General features: G+C 41.8%; 1 protein-coding gene across 2 annotated transcripts in view; it reads left to right on the top strand.

Annotated features, from left to right (window-relative positions):
• The window catches only part of CHST15 (carbohydrate sulfotransferase 15), a 47537-nt gene that overhangs the window by 21105 nt on the left and 6520 nt on the right, over positions 1-19912 (top strand). For both annotated transcript variants that reach the window (XM_027890962.1, XM_027890963.1), the window contains exons 2-5: positions 6845-7910; positions 8661-9000; positions 12721-12867; positions 17323-17479. In XM_027890962.1, coding sequence (XP_027746763.1) covers positions 7368-7910; positions 8661-9000; positions 12721-12867; positions 17323-17479 — 1187 coding nt within the window. In that variant the 5' untranslated portion in view covers positions 6845-7367. The remainder of the gene's footprint in view (positions 1-6844; positions 7911-8660; positions 9001-12720; positions 12868-17322; positions 17480-19912) is intronic.

Here is a 19912-nt window from a genome sequence, read left to right as displayed (position 1 = left end):
CTTTTTTTTTTTATTGTTTTGTTTTGAGTTTTTTTCCTCCTTTTTTTTATTTTTGGCCAGAAGTTTGCAGAGGTCAGTGATTCATGATCCTCATTTTATTGACATATCTTCTTCCTGGCAGCTTGCTGATTTCTCTGAGGTAAATAGAATAGATTTGAGTTCAGGCAAAGTTTATTTCAAAAAATGTCAACTTGAGGAGCCAAATTTGTCCAACAAGCAGGACAGAGAAAATCTATGTTTATTTCTCTCCTTTCCTTACATAATTTTCTTTCTTTTTTTCTTTTTTTTCTTTTTTTTTAATTTAGCACAGGTTTTATTACTTCTACTGTGTTTTTATTTTATTTAAATGGTACAACCTGCCCACTAACAGGATGAACTTCCTCTCTCTGTACAAATACTTCATTACACTTGTACAAATACTTTGGGTTGTTCTCAACAGACGGTGTCTAAGAACAAAAATCCTTGTGCTGCCTGTAGTCTGGTTCAATTCAAATAATTTCCAGTAACCCTGATAGCTAGAAAGTGTCCATAATTGTAAAGTTTTGCAGGTTTTCTGTGTCCAGAGTCATAAACTTATCCTGTGTTGCCTAAAAAATTGCTGTTGTGCAGGGACAAAGCCGGTCCCTGTTGCTGTGGACAAGGTTGCAATGGGTGATGGAGGAATGGAAAATGAATTACACGGTTGTGCTGCATTGCTACTAAATATTTTGGGGTTGTTGGTTTTTTTTTTCCCTATGAAAATGTTATGAGGATTTTACTCCACCAGCCTCACTTTGCCCTTTCATGTTTCCATTCCTCTTGATGTGAGTCATGGAAAGTTTATCACTGTATGACTGTGGGCAGCGTTTCACTTCCAGACCTACAGCTTTTTGTGACTAATGACAGCCTTGTCTTCACAGGAGCTTTGGAGGGTGAAATATTTCCGAAGGGAAGTTCATTTCTGGAGTGTTCATGGAGGGCGTGGGATCAGCTCTGCCCTGAGATTTCAAAAAACCAGCAGCAGGGCAAACTGAGAGCTTGAATGAAACAAACCTTCCTGATCTGGCAGAGAGGGCACTTTGGCAATAAGAATATTTCTGCACATTGGTGGAAACAATTAGGAGAATATGGATAAAACAACAAAGCTATTACTTGAAGATCATTAGATATATTAAATGAGAAGCCATGTGCTCCTTTAGAAGTTACTGAGCAGATGAGATCCAGCAGTATTATCTTTTGCCTAATCTTTTGCTTGTTTGTTTTGTTTTGTTTTGTTTTCTAAAGCTGTTTAGCCTTATTTTTATAGCATCTGTAGCTTTCAAATGAAAAAAAGAAGGGAGGCAAGGGTTACCTGCTGCAGAGGACAGGTGCCATGTGTCTGTATGGGGTGATGCCTCAGCTGAAGTGTCTTCTTGTGATGCAACTACTTCTGATATCGTGGATAAATAACAAACATCACAACATAGAATCACGGAACCATTCCTGTTGGAAAAGCCCTCCCAGACCATCAAGTCCAACCATTCCCCCAGCACTGCCAAGGCCACCACTAACTCATGTCCCGAGTCCCAGGACTTTTAAATCCCTCCAGGGATGGTGACTCCACCACTTCTGTGTTCCAGTGAGGAATTTTTCCCTAATGTCCAACCTAAACCTCCCCTGTCACAACTTGAGGCCATTTTCTCTTGTCCTTTCACTTTTTACTGGGAGAAGAGACTGACTCCCACCCGGCTCCAACCTTTCAGGCAGCTGCAACAGAGCAAGAACATGAAGCACTCTTTTGTTTCCATACATTAATAGTTCTGGTTTTTTTTACTTTTAATGGGAAATAATTAGATTTCTTGGGGAAAAGAGCCCAATTTCTCTCAGCTCTAATAAACACATCAACACACAAATTCTTGAAGTGATGCCTGACTGGAGGGGCAATAGGAAAAAGAACAGAAAGAAAATAGAAGATGTGGTTTGTGAGATGTGGAGCCTGTTTGGGGGAGCTGTAGCTGTGGGGACAGGCATTGGCTGGGCTTCATCCCATCTCACCTGAGAGCTGGGGGATTATTTTTTTGTTTTGCCATATTTTAGACTGCGACCTACCCAACACAACTGTCTTACCTGAAATCTTCAACTGGCACAGGCACCTGTGCCCCTCCCTCCTGCCTCTGGTCAGTAATAGAGAGTAAAAGAATGTAAGAATAGATATTCATAGATTTCTTTGATTCCCATCCCTTTCTAGCTTCTGGGAATTGAGGATAGCAACCACTGACAGAGTTACTCTCCATTAATTGTCTAATCTCTTTCAAATGCATTCACAGTTTTGGCCTCAGTGAGTTCCAGGTTTTAATTATGTTGTGTGAAGAGGGGAAACAAAGTGCTGTAGCCCCACTGACATAAACCAGAGAAGCAGTTCCACCCCAAGCTGGGAAATGTGTTACTGGGGGACTTGAAGTGCGTTTGTAATAGGTTAACAGCATGCCACCCTTTCGTGTGGTGGTAGGAGAAGCTGAAAATGATTAAAAGCAACAAGCCTAGTACAAAATTTAGCCTGAAGAGCACTAGAAAGGGTCTGTTTTATCTTTGTTTTAAAGAATTATGAAAGACAGGAAAGCGTATTAAATATTAAGGCTGGTGACCTGAAAAACAGGTCATACACTTAGATATCCAGAAGATGTATATGCATGTAAAATCTGTTCCATCTGTTTTATCTTATTCATAGTTGAGAGGAGAGCTGCAGTTATATGACTGAGCATATGAAAGCAATTTCTTTTTATAGACTGTTGGTTTCTTCTCCCAGGGGTTAGGACAGGAGGAAACGGTCTCAAGTTGCAACGGGGAGGTTTAGGTTGGATATTAAGGAAAACTTCTTCTCTAAAAGGGTTGTCCAGCCCTGGCACAGATGCCCAGGGCAGTGGTGGAGTCCCCATCCCTGGAGGGATTTAAAACCCATATAGATGTGGCTCTTGGGGGTGTGGGTTAGTGGTGGCCTTGGCAGTGCTGAGTTAGCACTTGGACTCGATGGTCTGAGAGGGCTTTTCCAGCCTCAGTGATTCCATGATTCTGTGATTCCATAGCCAGCTTGATTGCAGCCTTCCCTTACAATCCTTTAAGAGAAAAGAGAGGAATTTTATTACATGTTTATTTAACAGAAATTAAAATAGAATTTGAAATATTTTTATGTAGTCAACAAAACCACGTGAATGATGAAAAATCTTGCATATGTTATTTTGGGGGGCATTTTCTCTTTTGACCCTATTTAGCTTCCCATCTGGGGATGAGTAGGGCATGTTGAATACGGCATTTTCAGGGCTTTGGTGTAAAGCTCCAGCAGGGAGCTCAGCCTTTTGCTGTTTGCTTTTGTGGTAGCTGCAAGTGTTACCTCCCAGCCTTTCCTCCTGCATCCTGAGCACCCAAGGGCTCCTCCTCTCACAGAATGAAGGAATTGCACAGGGAAACTAGCAAAGCAAAGGGCTCACCTGTTTGCTATTAAGTTCTCAGTTGCATATAAATACATTTGTTAGCTTGAGCCTGCTCCAACATGAAACAGTGATTCAGGTGCTCTGGGCTTCAGAGGGACTGTATAGAAACCTAAGACAGCTTTTCCTTTTTCCCCCATTCCAGCCGTGTGTCATCTTGTACATCCACGTTTCCTACTTAGGATATTCCCAAAGATCCTCATTTTTCTGCTTTAGGGCCACGGAGCTTGCAAAGGTTGATGCTGATTTCTGCTTCGAGGTTAGAGCTGGCACACGTTAATGTACAGCCGTATAGACACGGTCGTAAATAATTCACCGTTCACCTCAACAAGAGGAAATTACATGCTACATTATTCAATATACAAAGACACTGCTGGTTGTGTAAAGAGAGTGATTTTTCTGCCAGCGAACAGACAGCAGTTTTGCAACCAAAATATAAAAAGGCACACGTGGTTTTCTTGCCAGCTCAAGTCTCGCAGCCTTCCTTCTGCTGCAATCCTTCTGCTCTCAGCAGTGAAATGTAAAAAAAAAAAAAAAAAAAAAGGTGATGTGTGTTGGTGGCTGTGGTTATGACTGCTGGGAATGCTGAATGGAAGAAACAACAACAAAGAAAGATTCTATAAATGTCTTCATTTCGTGGGGTGGATGAGGCAAATGAGGGCTGGGAGAAGATCCTGCCCTTCCGGCGAGTATCCTTCTTGGCGTGGCGAAATGCTGGGGAATGAACTTCTGTTAAAAGCTTCCTGGCACAGAGAAGGGAGCAGCAGTGGGGAATTGTATCCTGTCTTTTATTTGCTTATTCCATATATTTATTTATTTTTTTTAATTATTACATGAACATGACAGTGGAAGATCATGAAAAATGGTATGTTGGCAAGCAGCAGTTATTAAAAAAATGAGCTCAATGTCTCTATTCTATTAGCTGAGTAATCTGTCATATTGCCCTGTAATAGGTCATCCAACTGATCATCTAACTAAGCAGCCTGTTGTAGTGTGTATATATGAGTTATGGTTGTGATTAAGATCTCAGTTTTACTGTAGCCTAAACATATTTCTGTTTTTTTTCCCCTTGTATCAGCTTCCTGATAAACCATTTTGTTCAGCTCTCAAAAATGTGGCTAACGTGGTTTTGCCTTGAGTCTGTAATATTTGTAGCAGATTTTCATGAGAAGTATCTGCATATGGGAAGGGTTCAGTGAACTCCAGTCCATTTTATTAACACACAGATGGACACAGGAAAGGACAGAGAATGTTATGTGGTTTTCATAAGATCCTGTGCTCTGTATTCATTAATGCATCTCTGATCGCTCTTTTAAAAAAATTGAGAGTTAATATCAAATACACAAGCCTAGAATTGCTTCCAGAAGACTCAGATAAATCCATTCAGGCGATATCACTGAGCAGGTTTCAGATTTGTATTAGAAGAGGACTGGAAAGTAAATTATACTTTTTTCTCAATTCTCCACAGACAGTGCATAGTAACTGTAGTCCCTCCGAAAACAAAACTGTAGTAACATAGTAACATAATCTCTGTAAATAAACACCTAAGGAGCTGGAGAGCAGGGGTCTGGCAGAATATTGAGACACTCACCGGGGGTCAGAGGGAAGGAGTTCAGGGTAAAAGGATCAGGAAAAGAAACATAAAAACAAACGTGTAGCACACGATAAATTTAATTGAAGGGATGCTGGGGGGTACCTCTTGTGGTTACCTGATCTTTTATAGGTACTGCTGTAAACTGAAGTCGCTTCTTCGTGCATCTTTTGTAAGAGAGGCTTTTTCTCGACCTCCCTTTTCTTGCCTTTTGTGATAAAGGCTCTCATCTCCATCCTCTCTTTTTTTCCAGGTTGTTTTTTTTTTTTTTTTTAGAACTATCTGTTTTCATTTCTTCTGTTTCCTCTTGGATGGCACCTGAATCTGCCCTGACACTACTTCTGCCTTATTTGCTTCATCTTTGAAAATCTTTTCTCAGGGGTCTCATTGCTCCTTGAAATATTTACTGGTAAAGAGGAAACTTTTCACTTCTTGTCAGGACATCCCTTTCTTCTCCTCCTCCTCTCCAGCCATTAGGACCATTGATTGTGTCTGGACAACCATCAAAGTCTTTCTTTTGAACGTTCATTGGGGGGATATTTTATTTATAAGAAAGCACAAACTTTCCCAGTTTAATATCACAGTGAATCTGATTTAGTCTCTCTAGTCATTCAGACTTCTGTCAAAATCATCACAACTCTCTTCCTTTGGAGAAGATTTTAAGATTAGTTTCTTTGAGAAGTCTTTCACTGATTTCTTTCCCTTTGGTTTAAATACAGTCAGGAATGATTATGCTACGATTTCTATCTGCCTCATCTGACTCAGAGAATTAACTCATTAAGGAAATGAATTTTTTTTTTTGTTAGGAAAGTATTTTGCTAAAACTTTTGTTCAATATTTATCTAATTATTCTTGAGTCCCTGAGACACAGCCTACTTGCTCTGATTGCAGAAAGCCTCTAATATGTGTCAGTGTTACGTGGGAGGAACACCAAGAATACAAATAATTTTTACAAAAGCACTTTGTCTCATAACAAAAACACAGCTAGAAGGATGATGATTAATCTGAAGTGACTGCTCCATTTGATTAAGATACTTTTGTGGGAATGAAACAGGAGTTATTATCTAGAATTATAGCAATGTTTCTTAAGCATTAAAGACAGGTGTTGATAGAGCTAAGGGAGAAATTGCCAAGTTGTGGGACTTATAACAGTAATGAAAATACTTCTCTAATTGAGTGTTTTATGGGAGTAATAGGAGGACCCATTTGGTCCAGAAACCTGAGATCCTGTCATTAGCATTTCCTTGTGTCTGGTTTTCACTTACTTCAATTTTCCAAATGTTTTACTCTTGGCTATTGGGTTTTTTGTTTGGCTTTTTATCTCATCTATTTGATAGGAGACTGTTATCTTATACCTGCCTTGTTCTCTTAAATAGGATCCTGCCCCACTTCAGGACAGTTAATTTAAGGTTCCCCACGTACAGATAGAGTGCAATTATTTAAACCTGTGTTACTGGACACTGTCCAAAAATGCTCCCATATTTCAGGAGCAGATTAAGATCTGTTAGATAGGTTAGTGAGCAGATGTGAGAAGTTGTGTAGTCTTACCTGTGGCAGCAACCAGCCCTTGATGTGAGCAGATGGGTGACTGAAAAGCAAGGGCAGCTCACTGTGAACCTGGAGCCAAATGTTTCCTGGGTTTTATATCAAGAGTGCTGTAATTAATATACTTGGCAAACAGAAGACATCTTCCCAATAGAATTCTGAAATTGCTTGTGGTAGGTTGTGCTCTGCTACGGCTTTGGGTGAAGGGGAATGTAGATATTATTTCTGTTTGTATTTTTATATATCTGGTTTTGGGTTTTTTCAGGTTGTACAGTGCAAACCTCTGAAAACACCTCTGGGAAAATGAAGCTTCCAGTAGCAGTAGTCCGGTTTGGAACCTCCTTATTTTAAGAAAACCTGGAAATTTCGACCCGTATTTGCCTATTCCAGCAGAAACCAGAGGACAATGAGTTATTTTTGTTTTTTGCATATTTTCACACTACGTAACAATTTTTCTTCCTTCTCATTTTGTTCAATGGGAAAAACTTGAGCCAGTTTTGCAGCTAATTCTTACTTCGCCACATTCCTCTCACTGAGCCAAATTTTTGGAAACTACATCCAGAGAGAACATCTATTTTTACGTCTTGGGTTTTTTTTCCTCTTTATGTGACATATGTCACTTTTTATGCTGGTTTGAACCTATCCTTTTTGCATTGCTGAGTAGCTGTAGAGGATCACACAAGGAATAAATTAATTTCAGACTTTACAGAGGATGATGACTCACATTCTTCAGAAACACTTTCATAGCTGCGCTCGGCTCATTAATATAGGAGCTTAATGGTAGTAATATGAGGTATTGCATTAATTGCTGCATACATTTATTACCAAATGACTTGCACAGACAGTGTTTCAGATGCCGTGGACCTGATCACAACAACCAGAAGTGTCCTGTCTGCAAAGGGGAAAACAAGATCCCTTCGTACAGCGACAGCAAGCAGATGAAGTGGCTCGCAGTTTTGGAAGTCAGGACTGATCACTGTGAGAGCTGGAATGGGTTTTTCTGCTTGAGGAAGGGGAAGCTATGCAGCCTGATGTTTGGGTTGATTGTGATGACTCTGGTGATGGTATCCTACATACTGACTGGGGCCAAGCATGGCCTGTTGTTGATACCTTCTCCCTTCCATTACGGAGCTTTTGCAAGCAATCCAAGCCTAATGGACAATGAAAGCCTTAGTGACATGAAAGACCATTACCAGCCTTCAAAAATGAATATTTCATATGTAAGGGATTACCCAAGCATTAAATTAATTATTGACGCCATTTCTTCCAAGATAGAGTTTATCACGAGACAGCCCCCTGATTTAGAAGAGCTGAGGAAACAAGAGCCACATGTAAGTGTGAATTGAAGTGTGTCTTAAACTGCTTTATATTTCCTTATTTCAGGACTTTTGGATCAATCTTTTTACCTATATATCAAAAACTGCAACTGCTTACGTGCTCATACAGTGATTTACACCACTTAGAGTCTCCTGATTTACACCATCTGTAAAATTGACATTGTAGATCACGTCCTTCTGAGTCTTGGGCGGAATGGATGTGTCATATAAGTGGTCTTGACACCTGAAACTAAAAATATCAATCAGTATTCCCATAGCTGTACATCCTCATTGAATTTTTGCCTTGTCTTATGCAAAATCATTATGACTTAGATTTACCTGTCACCTTAAATGATAAATAAGAAAAGACCCTTTCTAATAACTGCTTACCAGTGTTCCTTCCTGCAAATCTAGTCACTGCAAACCTTGTATTGCAGAGTTAAAAACGGGAAGGTACTTTGACTTGAGTGTGTGTTGCAGTTTGAATTTCACTTCCTGGGGCTGCAGGGGAGTTAGAGGATTACTGAGGCCCTTTCAGGCCTTAAAATAAAAGGATTTCTAAATACTTCTCTCCCAGTCCAACAGTTTTACACGAGTTGGTTCTGGTGTCATCAGAAGCAATAAGTGGGGTCAGCTTTGTTTTTGAAAAAAAAAACCAAGGGTTAAAAGTGTCCACATAGCGTTTCTATTCTCCCTGTGCTAGGTAAGAAAATAACTGTTGGTTGTTTGTTGCCTTGACTGAAATTGCTCTTCTTTATGTTGCAGATGTTTTCAGTAATTCCTAATAAATTCCTTCCAAATAGCAAGAACCCTTGCTGGTATGAGGAGTACAGGGGGAACACAACCACAGACCCTTATGCAACAAACTCTTACGCACTGTATTCAAAGCGCTTTCGGATCGTCTTCGATTACCTCAGGAAGGTATTTTGGAACCACTTGTACCATTACAAGGGCAAACACTACCGCCTGCGCTGCCTGCCCCATTTCTACATCATTGGCCAGCCCAAGTGTGGCACCACAGACCTGTACGACCGGCTCAGGCTGCACCCCGAGGTCCGGTTCTCAGCCAGCAAAGAGCCCCACTGGTGGACAAGGAAACGCTTCGGTGAGTAAACGTGCCCCCTGGTACCCAGGCAAGGTGTGTCTCCTAAACTTTCTGTACGTGTTTGGGATGAAGTTTTTTGCTGCTTCTTGGCTCACCCAGAAACACCTCGCAGTAGATACCTGTGAGGAATCCAAGTGGCGGACACTCAGGATGTTTCAGCCTACATTTTGGGTTAAATCTTTTGAGACCGTGCACATTTCACTTGGTTTGTTTGCGGTGGTTCAGAAGATCCGGGAAAACGAACCCCACGAGATAAAGCCTGTAAATTCATAAAGGCAAGAAGAGGAACTTCTGGGTTGTGATGAGGGGGGGTTGGAGAACGGCAGAGATAGTTTTGAATTGCAAAATTCTGTAAAGGCTTTCTCACATGAATAAATGATGGGCCAGTGTTTAGAATGTGGGTGGGTTCAGTCTTTATGGTTCAATAAATACAGCTGTGATAGGAACATTAGTGTCACAGCTCTAGTCAACACTGAAGAGTTGAGATGCTCTGCATGAGAAATCTCTCTCACACCAAACAACCTGCACATATTTTTGATGTTCCTTTCCTGGGTGACATCAATATTTCATGAGGTGACCCTCACGTCTCTGAAGGCAGATTTGAATAGCTGAGGTTATGGCCAGCTGAGCAAAACGCATCCACCCCTCATGATTGCACCTTCAAAGGCTGTCTCGGGGCAGTGGGGCTGAGCACATTATTTAATCTGTCTGAAATGTTTATCTCCTTCTACTTCTCTCTTCTCTGGATGCCAAGGAAGGTCAGTCTTGTGTCTAGAGACTAGATGAGCCACAGAAGAGCCATTTTCAATTCCTTTCAATTGCTGTGTGCTTAGTGGTTCCCTCTAAATGTGGATGAGTATTCCACCTGGGCACTGGATTTTCCCTCTGAGTCTAGTTGCTCAGTGCTGGCATGCCCTCACTTTGTATGACTTTGGTATCAAAGATCACAGGCTTTTCAGTGATTTTACTGTCTCCAAGAGGAAGATTCTGGTTATTTTTAGGGACATCTTTGTTTCTGGTTTTCATTTGCTGTTGCTTCATGGCAGACACCGCCTTGGGGACAAGGACAAACTCACTGTGGGGGAGATCACTTGATGAGGACTTTGATTACCACTTTCCTTTGGTGCTCTTCTAATTTTCCTTGGAGTGGGAAAATATCTCTTCTAATGAACTGCTGTGTCTAAAGGCAAGGAAGGCCACTTTTTGAGACACTGAGACACCTGCAGTGCTGCTTCTGTTCTTTGCTTTGGGGTCATACCCTAAATTCTTTATTTCTCCTGCATGTGGCCTTGTCACTGCCATCTTTCTTTCCCATGTCCTGGATCCCAGAAGAACGTTTGAGCTCCTGCAGGCAGGGGTTTTTTCCTCACTGCTTAGTGAGAGGAAGTTCCCAGGCACAGAGAGGGGATTTCATGATTTGGCTGTGTTCATAGATTTTTCTATTTTTTCCCTTTGCCAATGCCATAAGAAAGTTGCTAAAATAAATATTTTAAACCTTGTCTAAATACCTTCTGTAAACTAAGATTTAAAGCAATATGATGAAAATACAGTTTTGCTTTTGAGATAATTTGGTCCAGTTCAAAAAGACACTGGAGGTACCCGTGTGAACTGAGGAGTGAAACCAAATCAAACAAGAAAAGCATCACAGAGCTCCTTGAAGACCCATGAAAGGGACTTGTTCATCACAGTCAGCAGCTGAATGAAGACAAAACATGGAATCATAGAATGGTTTGGAAAGTCAGATCAGTGAAGAAAGGCCATTTTAGACTTGGACACTTTCCAGATGGGGATGCTGTGCTGCTTGTGTCTGGGTTTGTAGATGCAGAGACTGTCAGCAAAACCAGCTGTGGAAGATTTTGTGTTCCATGAGAGTCCTGGCAGCAAAGGCTGAACCGAACTGATATGCTAAGCTAAAATGTTTTATCCTAAATAGTTCCCTCCACTTACATTAACATCAACATAAATGCTTGGAATGAACGTTGGAGGAGGTAGCACATCCAACCTCACTGAAGCAAGAACTGGGCTCGCTAAAGCTCAGAACTTGACCTGCCAAACAGGCAGAAGAATGTAACAAACCAGGCTGGAGTGCACATAATTGGAGAACAAGGGTGAATTCCTATCTCTGTGCTGGCATTCACAAACCCTCCACTTGCACAGTCTTGTGGTCAGCCACTGGGGACCAAGTGCTGATCCTTGAAGAGAACATTCTTTGCATAATTAAACTTTCTGAAGTTGTTTTGTAAAGCTGGAGAATGAGGAAACATTGCAGAGCTTGTGATCTCAGGGGAGAGGGATCTGTAGAGATGACCTTCTGATCATCTCAAGCTCTCTGCCACTGAGAATGAAAGATTAGGTTTGCTCCTGGTGGCTCAGTTCTATCATTCTGCCTCAAAAGTACATTACCTAATGGTTGCTATTTAGAAATAAAGGAAAAAAAAACCAACCAAAACAGAGAATATGACAAACACACTGACAAGTGAAACCGAGACAGCCACTACTGTGAGCCAGTGAGTGGATATGACTCCTATGCTCCTGGCTATTAACTTGGTTTGGTTTCTAACACTAAATCTGGACAAGAAAGTCCCTTTGTTCAATGGCATCCTCTGATTCAGTGGATTTTTATGAGACTGACTAATTTCAGCTGAAGTTAAACAGCCCTCTGGGGAGGCCCCATTTTGCAAATCACCGCTTTCCCCTTCTGCTGGGGTGGTTGATGCTCCACAGGACTTTGTCCCAGCTTGACTGTCTCTCTTTCCTGGCACCTTGCCACTGTTTCTATTCCCAGGAGCGGGGTGGCAACAAACCAAGGCTGTCTGTAGCAGCACGCTTGCACTTTTCTTTACCCTCGAAACAAGTCAAAATACACTGTTGAACTTTCTTCTACCCTCATTAAATCCCACTTTCCTAAAGGGGAAAATCAGAGGGAATGGACAAAAGAACTCCCTTGCTGAGCTTTCCTCTTGCATAATTGATAATTATTGGCCTTGTGGGAACAAGAAAGGGAGAGCTGACAAGTCCTGTGTGGGGAGCACGTACAGCAAGTGGAGAAGTGAGAATAGATTTGAAAACAGGAGTGGGAAAAAAAAAAAAAGAGTATAAAAATCACAGATGTGGCTCAGGATGTTGAGAAATGTGGGGAGAAGGTGATACCGAACACACCCTGGGGTGTAGAGGAGGAGAGGATAAAAATAAGACACTGCCATGGAGCTTTATTTTCATACCTGTGAAAGAAAAAAACATGAATGATTTCCCAGTGTGTGTTTATTTGCATATTTGGCATCAGCGCATGTTCTCATTCTCAAAACAGTAAATCTAGTGGGAGTCCAATATTACTTCAATTTATACTGGTGCAAAGGAAAGCAGAACCTTCTCTTTTATACTCATTCCAAAAGCTAAATTTAGAAGAAAATAAATGCGAGCTATTCATGCAGGAACTATAAGGCAGAACACTTAAAATACTTCCTATCACTGTGAATTTACGGTGTAATCACGCGGTGTCTCCCATCTCAGCTCCTTCATTATCGGCACTTTCGTCTGAGGGTTGCACTTCATCGGTGTAATTTTGTGCTGATGTTGGCTGGCTCAGGGCCAGCCACGTCGATGAATCCACCCTGGCTTGCACCAGTGGTTAATCTCGCCCTGCTGTTGTTATCATTGTTGGGTTTTAATTCTCTTTTTGGTGTTTTTTTGTTGGTTTTTTTTTTTTTTTGCTGCTTTTAGGGATCATCCGTCTGAGGGATGGGTTTCACGATCGCTACCCGGTGGAAGATTACCTCGATCTGTTTGACCTCGCAGCACATCAGATCCAGAGCGTGCTGCAGAGTGAGGCCGTGAGGGAGCGTGGCAAGATGAACAACATCATCATTGGTAGGACAAACACAGCCTCTGAAACACATCTCTGTGCCTCCACACTGGCAGCGTTCAGAGCTGAGGCACGAGGGGGGTGTTCTCCCACGTGTGAATTGTTCTCAGCACAGAACCCCTGACTTTGGCTTTCTCTTATCTTTTCCTGCAGGGTGGTTACTTGCTTTGTCGAAAAGTTGTGATTATCTTGAGAAAATGCCAGACCAGTTACCAGATAACTGACGAACATCAGCATTTAATTAATCCTTTTTTTTTTTTTTTTTTAAAGAATGAGAATGACCTTGGTCACTCCTTCAAACAGTTTTCATTTTGTTTCCGTTAGAATCATTTAGGTTGGAAAGGCCCGCCGAGATCATCGAGTCCATCCATTAACCCAGCACTGCCAAGGCCGCCACTGAAACACGTCCCCAAGTGCCAAATCTGTGTGGCTTTTAAATACAGTCATGGAGGGGCTGCCTGTAGTGATGGGATTGTAGCTTCATGTCCAGATGTGTCTGGATAACACACTGGCTGTGCTATTGTGACACACAGTGGGTGCTGCTGAAATCCTGTATCTGATCCGATAGCTCCAAGTGGCTCTTTTTAAACTCCGACAGAAGATATTGGTATAATATTAATGGATATCAAAATTAAATTACCTGATTAGCATTACAAATGGTCTAGATGCTGTACTGTACCTTGTGGAAGTCCGTGGTTAGCACTGGGCTCCAGGGTAAGATCCCTGGATTGCTTTCCATGACACACAGTGGTCGATCCACTGGGCTCATCCACCACTGTCTGTGGGATATCAGTTTACAGTGCCCACAAGGGACATCAGAAATTTCTAAGCTCTGCTTTTGCTACTTGCTAAAACCAGAAAACTTGAGGGGATGAGAGGTTTACCAGTCTTACTCTGTCACCTCAACATTTCCCAGGAAAAACCAGACACATCCCATGAAAATATCTGTTGGGCAAGTGGCAGCTCCCTGTTGATAAAAGACTTTTCAACGGGCTTGAAGTCAGTATTCTATGGAAGATAGAGACGAGATTTTTGCTGCCTGCCCTCAGAATTATTGGGGTTTTGGTCTCATTATAACCAGTTAAGTTTACCCTATTGCTGCCTTGATGAGGTGGTGATGGTGCCTTGTTTAAAGCAGAGGCTTGGCTGCAGCCCATTTTTGTTCAGTACTTCCCCAGCCTCCATTTAAGTTGATCATTCACTTTATTACATAGTCAACGTTGAGCAACGTTTGCAAAATGGGGTCTTTGGAAATGTTGCCATCAAGGACATCTGCGGATTTTCCTTCTGCTTACAATATCTCCGGTCCTTTCATGGATGAAGTGCTCATACTAATTAAATTCACTAATCTAATTGGCAACGTACATCTTTTGATTACTTACCTCCTGTTGCAGCTTTGTGAGAAACACTTTGTGTTTCTCTTTCCCGTGGTCTCATTTCTGGTTTCATTAAGGTTCTGTTCGCTTTTCTTATTAAGTTTACAGGAAAAGTCTTGAATGATTATACTCATTGAGGCAGCCTTTATGACCTTGGTAAAAAAAAACCACAACAAAACAAAGCCAGCTGGTCTAACATGAATCTGTATGAATATCAGTTTTGCTTAGAATCTTCCTTTTCTTATTTCAGATGGCTACAAAGAAATTGAATTAGGACTGTAAGCATTTCAGAGGTTCATCATGTTACGTTATTTTGAAAAGTTAAGCTTCTTTGGATATTACACATAGTGGGTAATAATTGCATTTTCCAAAAAAAAAAAACAACAACCCCAACATCTGCTTAGAGTTGAAGCAGAGAGGACAGGGCTGATCCAGCCTGAGGCGTTCAGAGCAGGACTTGTTTATTTGGGATCATTAATATGATAAATTCAGAGGAATGACTTGTGAAAACACAGTATGACGTTAATCCATTAATGACTGAATAAGGAGGTTATACATATTTTCTTTAGGCAGTTTAATGGGCAATTCTTCAGGCAATTCTTTGAGTCCATAAAAAAAAAAAAATTGGTTACAGTGGAGTAATTTAACATAATTAATTGTTGGCGATTAATTTATCTCATGTTTAGTATGGCCTGTTCTGTTTACAGATATTAAGTCTGTATTAAAAACCAGAAAGGAACACTGTCAGATTGTCAGAGAGATTTTTTTTGCTGTTTCAGAAAATTAAAATTATAGGAGTCAGCAGAGACCAGAATGATTTTTTTTTTTTTAATATATATATTTCTTCCTTCCCCCATTTAATTCTTGACACCCATCTTGTGGGAAGATTTGCCCTCTTGAACCCAGGCTATCCTGGGCTGATGCATTAGAGGGACAGCTTGAGTGCCTGTTAATTCTTCAGCATGATGTGGTTGTGTGCCTGTGACCTTGGGTTGGACTTGATAATCTTGGAGGTCTTTTCCAACTTTAATGATTCCACGGTCTGCAGGTGTGCTGCAAATCTGTGGTGGTGGTGGCAGCTGATCCAGCTGACACCATTTCTGGGCTGTGTGGACTCTGATATTAAGAGAATCTGCCCCTTTATGTGTGAATGCATTGGGGTTTTTTAGTTCTCACACCACATGTGTAAGCAGGTGTTCTTAGGTTTGGAAACTCTGCATGAGCTGATTGGGATAAATCCAGCAGAACATCAAACGTGATCGGAGAACAGGGCAGAGAAACACGAAGGAAGATCAGAAAATCTGTTTGGAGAGGCATGGGTGGCTTGCTGAGATCGGAGACTTTAATTACTTTGGCATGATTTAGGCGAACACCTGTGATGGAGCAGTCTGAGTCCAGCAGTTCTGTCACAGAGACGCAGCAGTGACTTCCCAAGGTCGCTCTGATCCCTGGAGTGCACTATCCTGTAAATCCCTACCTGCAAGTGCTCGTGCCCATTTGCATTTTCCCATCTCCTGACAGCTCAGAAGGAGCTGCCTGATGTTTTTGTGGCTCGGCTGTCTCAGCCCTGGCCTATATTTAATCTTTTGTGTTTCTGCTTCACCCAGCGTGGGAGCTGGGCTAATTGAGTTTTAATTGACAAGGCAAAGCCCGCTGATGATTAGGCAGTGCTTTGGCTAATTAATTTAGAATGGAAAAGCAGAGCTGTTGTGGACACCCGGGTTTAGCCAATGGACCTGATCACCTCCTTCTGAAAAGAGGCAAAATGAACATGACAGAAGATTAATGTGTTTTCTAACAACTCCCAGACTTCATTAATGAATCACATTACGTTAAGCTGAAGTCTGGAGCCAGTACCTTTCTCATGTCGTGTTTTGGCCATCTTTTAAAATCTCTATTGGACTTTCCCAGCAGAGGAAAGAAGAAAAAGGGAAATCATGTGCAGATCTACAAGCCTACCACATTGTTATTTTTTCACCTCAGTCCTTTTGATTTGAAAAAGCTCATTAACAAGAATTAGCTCTCATTAGACTGTCAGAGAATGGAAATTTCCAAAAATCTTCTGCAAATGTTTTATTAAACAGTAGCGTGCCACACAAATGCCAGTATTACTTAAAAAGACAGGGAAGATTACAGAGTTCAAAACATCCCATCAAATAATTTATTTGGCAGCTGAGGAATCATATACCTTGTTCTGGCAGAGATGTTGCTGATGGGGTTTCTCCCTGTAGCATTGCCTCCAGGATGAGCTTCTTCAGACACCAAGGATATCACAGTCTGGCATTTAACCAACTGTGCTATTTATTCTATAGACCTTTGGTCTAATAGTAAATAGTTGGCTTATTTTACATTAATAATTATAATTATTTAAATTAATAAGTATTATATATTATTATAAAATATTTAAAACATCAAATACGCAATTCAGCTGCTTTTTTAATATTTGCTATGAAGTTTTGAATTCGACTGATTTTCCCGATTATGTTTTGAACACTACTGATCAGCAGAAGTGCTGGTTTCCACATTTTTCCGTGTGAAATTGTACACTCTGTTAGCAAGTTACTCCTCTTGAAATCAGGTGCATTAAGGCCAACCCTTGGGGTGCTCCAGCAATAGTGGCTTTGGCAGGGACCAGCTCCTGCTTCCTCAAGGCCAGCCTGGACAGGACTTGGAGCAAACTGATCTAGTGAAAGGGGTCCCTGAACATGACAAGGGGGTGGAATGAGATGATCTAACCACTCTGTGATTCCTCACTGGAGAATGTGCTAAAACCCCGAGCAATCTATTTGCAGCCCAGATTAAATATATTTTTATCTGTTAACCACTAGAGGGAAGCAGTATGGTTATGGACAATAATATTTCAGGTGGAATTCCATAAACCCTGCCTTAACCATCCCTACATTCCCAGAAGTAGAAGGCAGTGGGATTTCCCTGGCTCTGGGCAGCATTAGCCAAATAATTTGTGAGAACTAAGATGTTCTGAAATTCACAGAGTCAATTTTGATCCAATCCCAAATTCAGCCAATTTCTACTCCAGTGCAAAGAATGAAATGACTTACCAGCAGAATTGCTTTTAATTTCCAGGGGAGGCCAGTGCCTCGACCATGTGGGACAACAACGCTTGGATTTTCTTTTATGACAACAGCACTGATGGAGAACCTCCCTTCTTAATCCAGGACTTTATCCATGCCTTCCAACCGAATGCCAAACTTATCATCATGCTGAGAGACCCTGTTGAAAGGTGAGCAAGGATCATGCCGCTGAAGTGTGCAAGAAAATTTCCTTACTATAAAAATTTTGTTCCCTCTCGCTCTCCTGGACGCAAGGAAACATTCGTGTGGTGGTTGACAGAGCTACCTTGGCTTGTGATAAGAGCTGCCAAGGGGGTTTATTCTGTGTGTTTTGGCACATGGAATGGTGACAATGTTTTAAGGAGAAGCATGTGAATGTGAATGCCATGAGCGCCGTGCATGGATACCTGAGCTGCTCTGAAAAAAAGAGTTTAAAGGTTGCCAAATGCCTGAGCTAACGTGCCCTGGTTCTCAGCACAGAACTGAGGAGGGCTCTGCATCTGCAGGTCTCAGCATCAGTGCTCCTTTGAAATGTTTCAGTTCATTTCAGTCATAAAGTTTATGTTTTCATGGGGCTTGCTGTTCAAAATGATTAAATAATACTGATTAATAAGGATGAAATAGCGCCGGAGTCAGCAAAGGATACCAAATTTTATTAAGTCTTAAAAATGCTTGGTGCAACATTCATGTAAAGACTCGCTGGGCAATTTCAGCTTGTACATCCAACAGCTACTCAGGAGTTCACCCTGGGTCTTCCTGACTCTGTTTGCAGGGATAGGGCCCTGCTTTTGCCAAGAAGTGGTTGTTTTGAGTGGCATGGTGGAGTCATGTTAGCCAGGAATTCCCAGCTTTCTCTTGGACTTGAATTTTTCTCTCCAGTCTTCCTCCAGATTTCTGGAGTATTTCTTGCCACTGTGTCCTCTGAGGAAGGAGGGTGTATATATATAATACCAATAATGATGAGGGTAATGGGGAGGGTGGAGGGGATGGAGGCAGGGTCCAAAAGGATCAGAATGAAGGGGGTGTGAATTCCTTCTCTCTGTAGCTTCATAGGGATATTGGGGATACCTGGGGCTTCAGTGCCCGAGGGCAAAGCCCCAGAAAAGGGAGATTCTGGAAAACTCAGAAAAGGAAAGGGATGCAGATGATGATGAGGACCAGGCTCTGGTGGCAGTGGGAGAAGAGCAAACACAGGGTGCTTGTGCAGCAGCTGCCCAGAGTGACCTGGGAGTGGGAAGGGATGGTGCTCCCTGACAAGCTTTCCCACTGGCAGGACGTGGCTGCTGGTGAGAGGCAGAGGTGTGGGAATGCTTCCCAGCTCCTACACCAGCAAATACAGCTCTCAACTTTAATGGCATCTCCTGACCTCAGGATTTAACAGATGGCAATTTTATGCAAGAGAACTGGCTGAAGTGCCTTCCTCATGTAAATTCCCCACAAACTCCCTGATTGCTTTAACTGTCCTCTGTAATGTGGGTGTAGCTCTTTGCCAGCTTTAATAGGGGTGAGAGGAAAAGGCAGCTCCATCTCCCTGACCATACTTATGATAAACTGGTTCCTTTTTGTTTACAATTCCCTAAGCTGCTGGCAGCTCCTCTGACCTGCAGGAGCAAAAGCAGCCATGGCAGAAGGGACAGTGGGGTGATGCTGGGCAGTGGGGCAGGTTCTCTGCAGCAGCCAGGAGGACATGGGGCTGGGACAGGCTCTGATCTAACCTGCACAGGGTCAGGCCTTTCCCCCAGCACGGGATATTTGGTGGACATCAAGTTTGGTGATGGTGGATGTCAATGGCGTCGTTATTTCACTGCCATGGGTGGTAGTGGAGGGTAAGGACTTCAGGTAGTTGGAACAGCTGAAATCTTAAGCTGAAAAGGTTTTATTTCCAGGTAGATGTCCCCAAAATTAAAAACAGATGGAAAGAAAAGAAAAAGGAAATTGGGAAGAGAATCTCAAGTGTCCTGCAGAGGGAGAACTTGTCTTCAAGAATGTAGTTTTTCATGAGATGTCAGAAAGTCTTTAAAGTGATGCATTTGTTTTAAGGGATGATTAGAAATGCTAAGCATTCATACTAAAGCTTTTAAAGAAAATTGCAGCCAGGCCCATGCTGTACATGATGCCTGCTGGCTGATTTCCCCCAGCAAGAGGCCTTTCACCTGCTCTGCTGGGAGCAGTCAATCCCCCCATCCCTGGGACAAGCTGGGCAAGCCTGAGTCTTGATGCACACACTTTTCCACAAGCAGGAGATGCTGCTGTGTGCCTAATTTAGTTAAAGTCAGCTGGCTTTGTCCCTCAGCTTCTCCCCTTCTCCTTTTTTAAATGAGCAGAGAGCTTTCTTTTGTTTCATATGGGAATTAAAATCCTGGTTTTGCTGACATAAATAATGAGTGCAGAGGGGCTATTCCTGTGCTTAAGTGCTTTGCTGGATTAGGGCCTAAACTTTCTGAATTAAACGATGTATTTTTAAGTACCTGTGGAAATCTAGGGAAGTTAAAAAATAAATAAAGTAAGTGGAATACAAAAGGTTACTGCAGCAATAAATGAGACCTAAACAGACTGATTTTTTCAGGTCATTTCTTAACACCTGTGCTTTTTCCAAAGAGGCT

This window comes from Empidonax traillii, unplaced genomic scaffold (assembly GCF_003031625.1).
Source record: "Empidonax traillii isolate 1590-97213 ecotype Southwest subspecies unplaced genomic scaffold, ASM303162v1 scaffold304:size641404, whole genome shotgun sequence".
Lineage (NCBI taxonomy): Eukaryota > Metazoa > Chordata > Aves > Passeriformes > Tyrannidae > Empidonax > Empidonax traillii.
The sequence above is the reverse complement of the archived record's forward strand: the minus strand, read 5'-3'. Positions and strand labels throughout refer to the sequence as shown.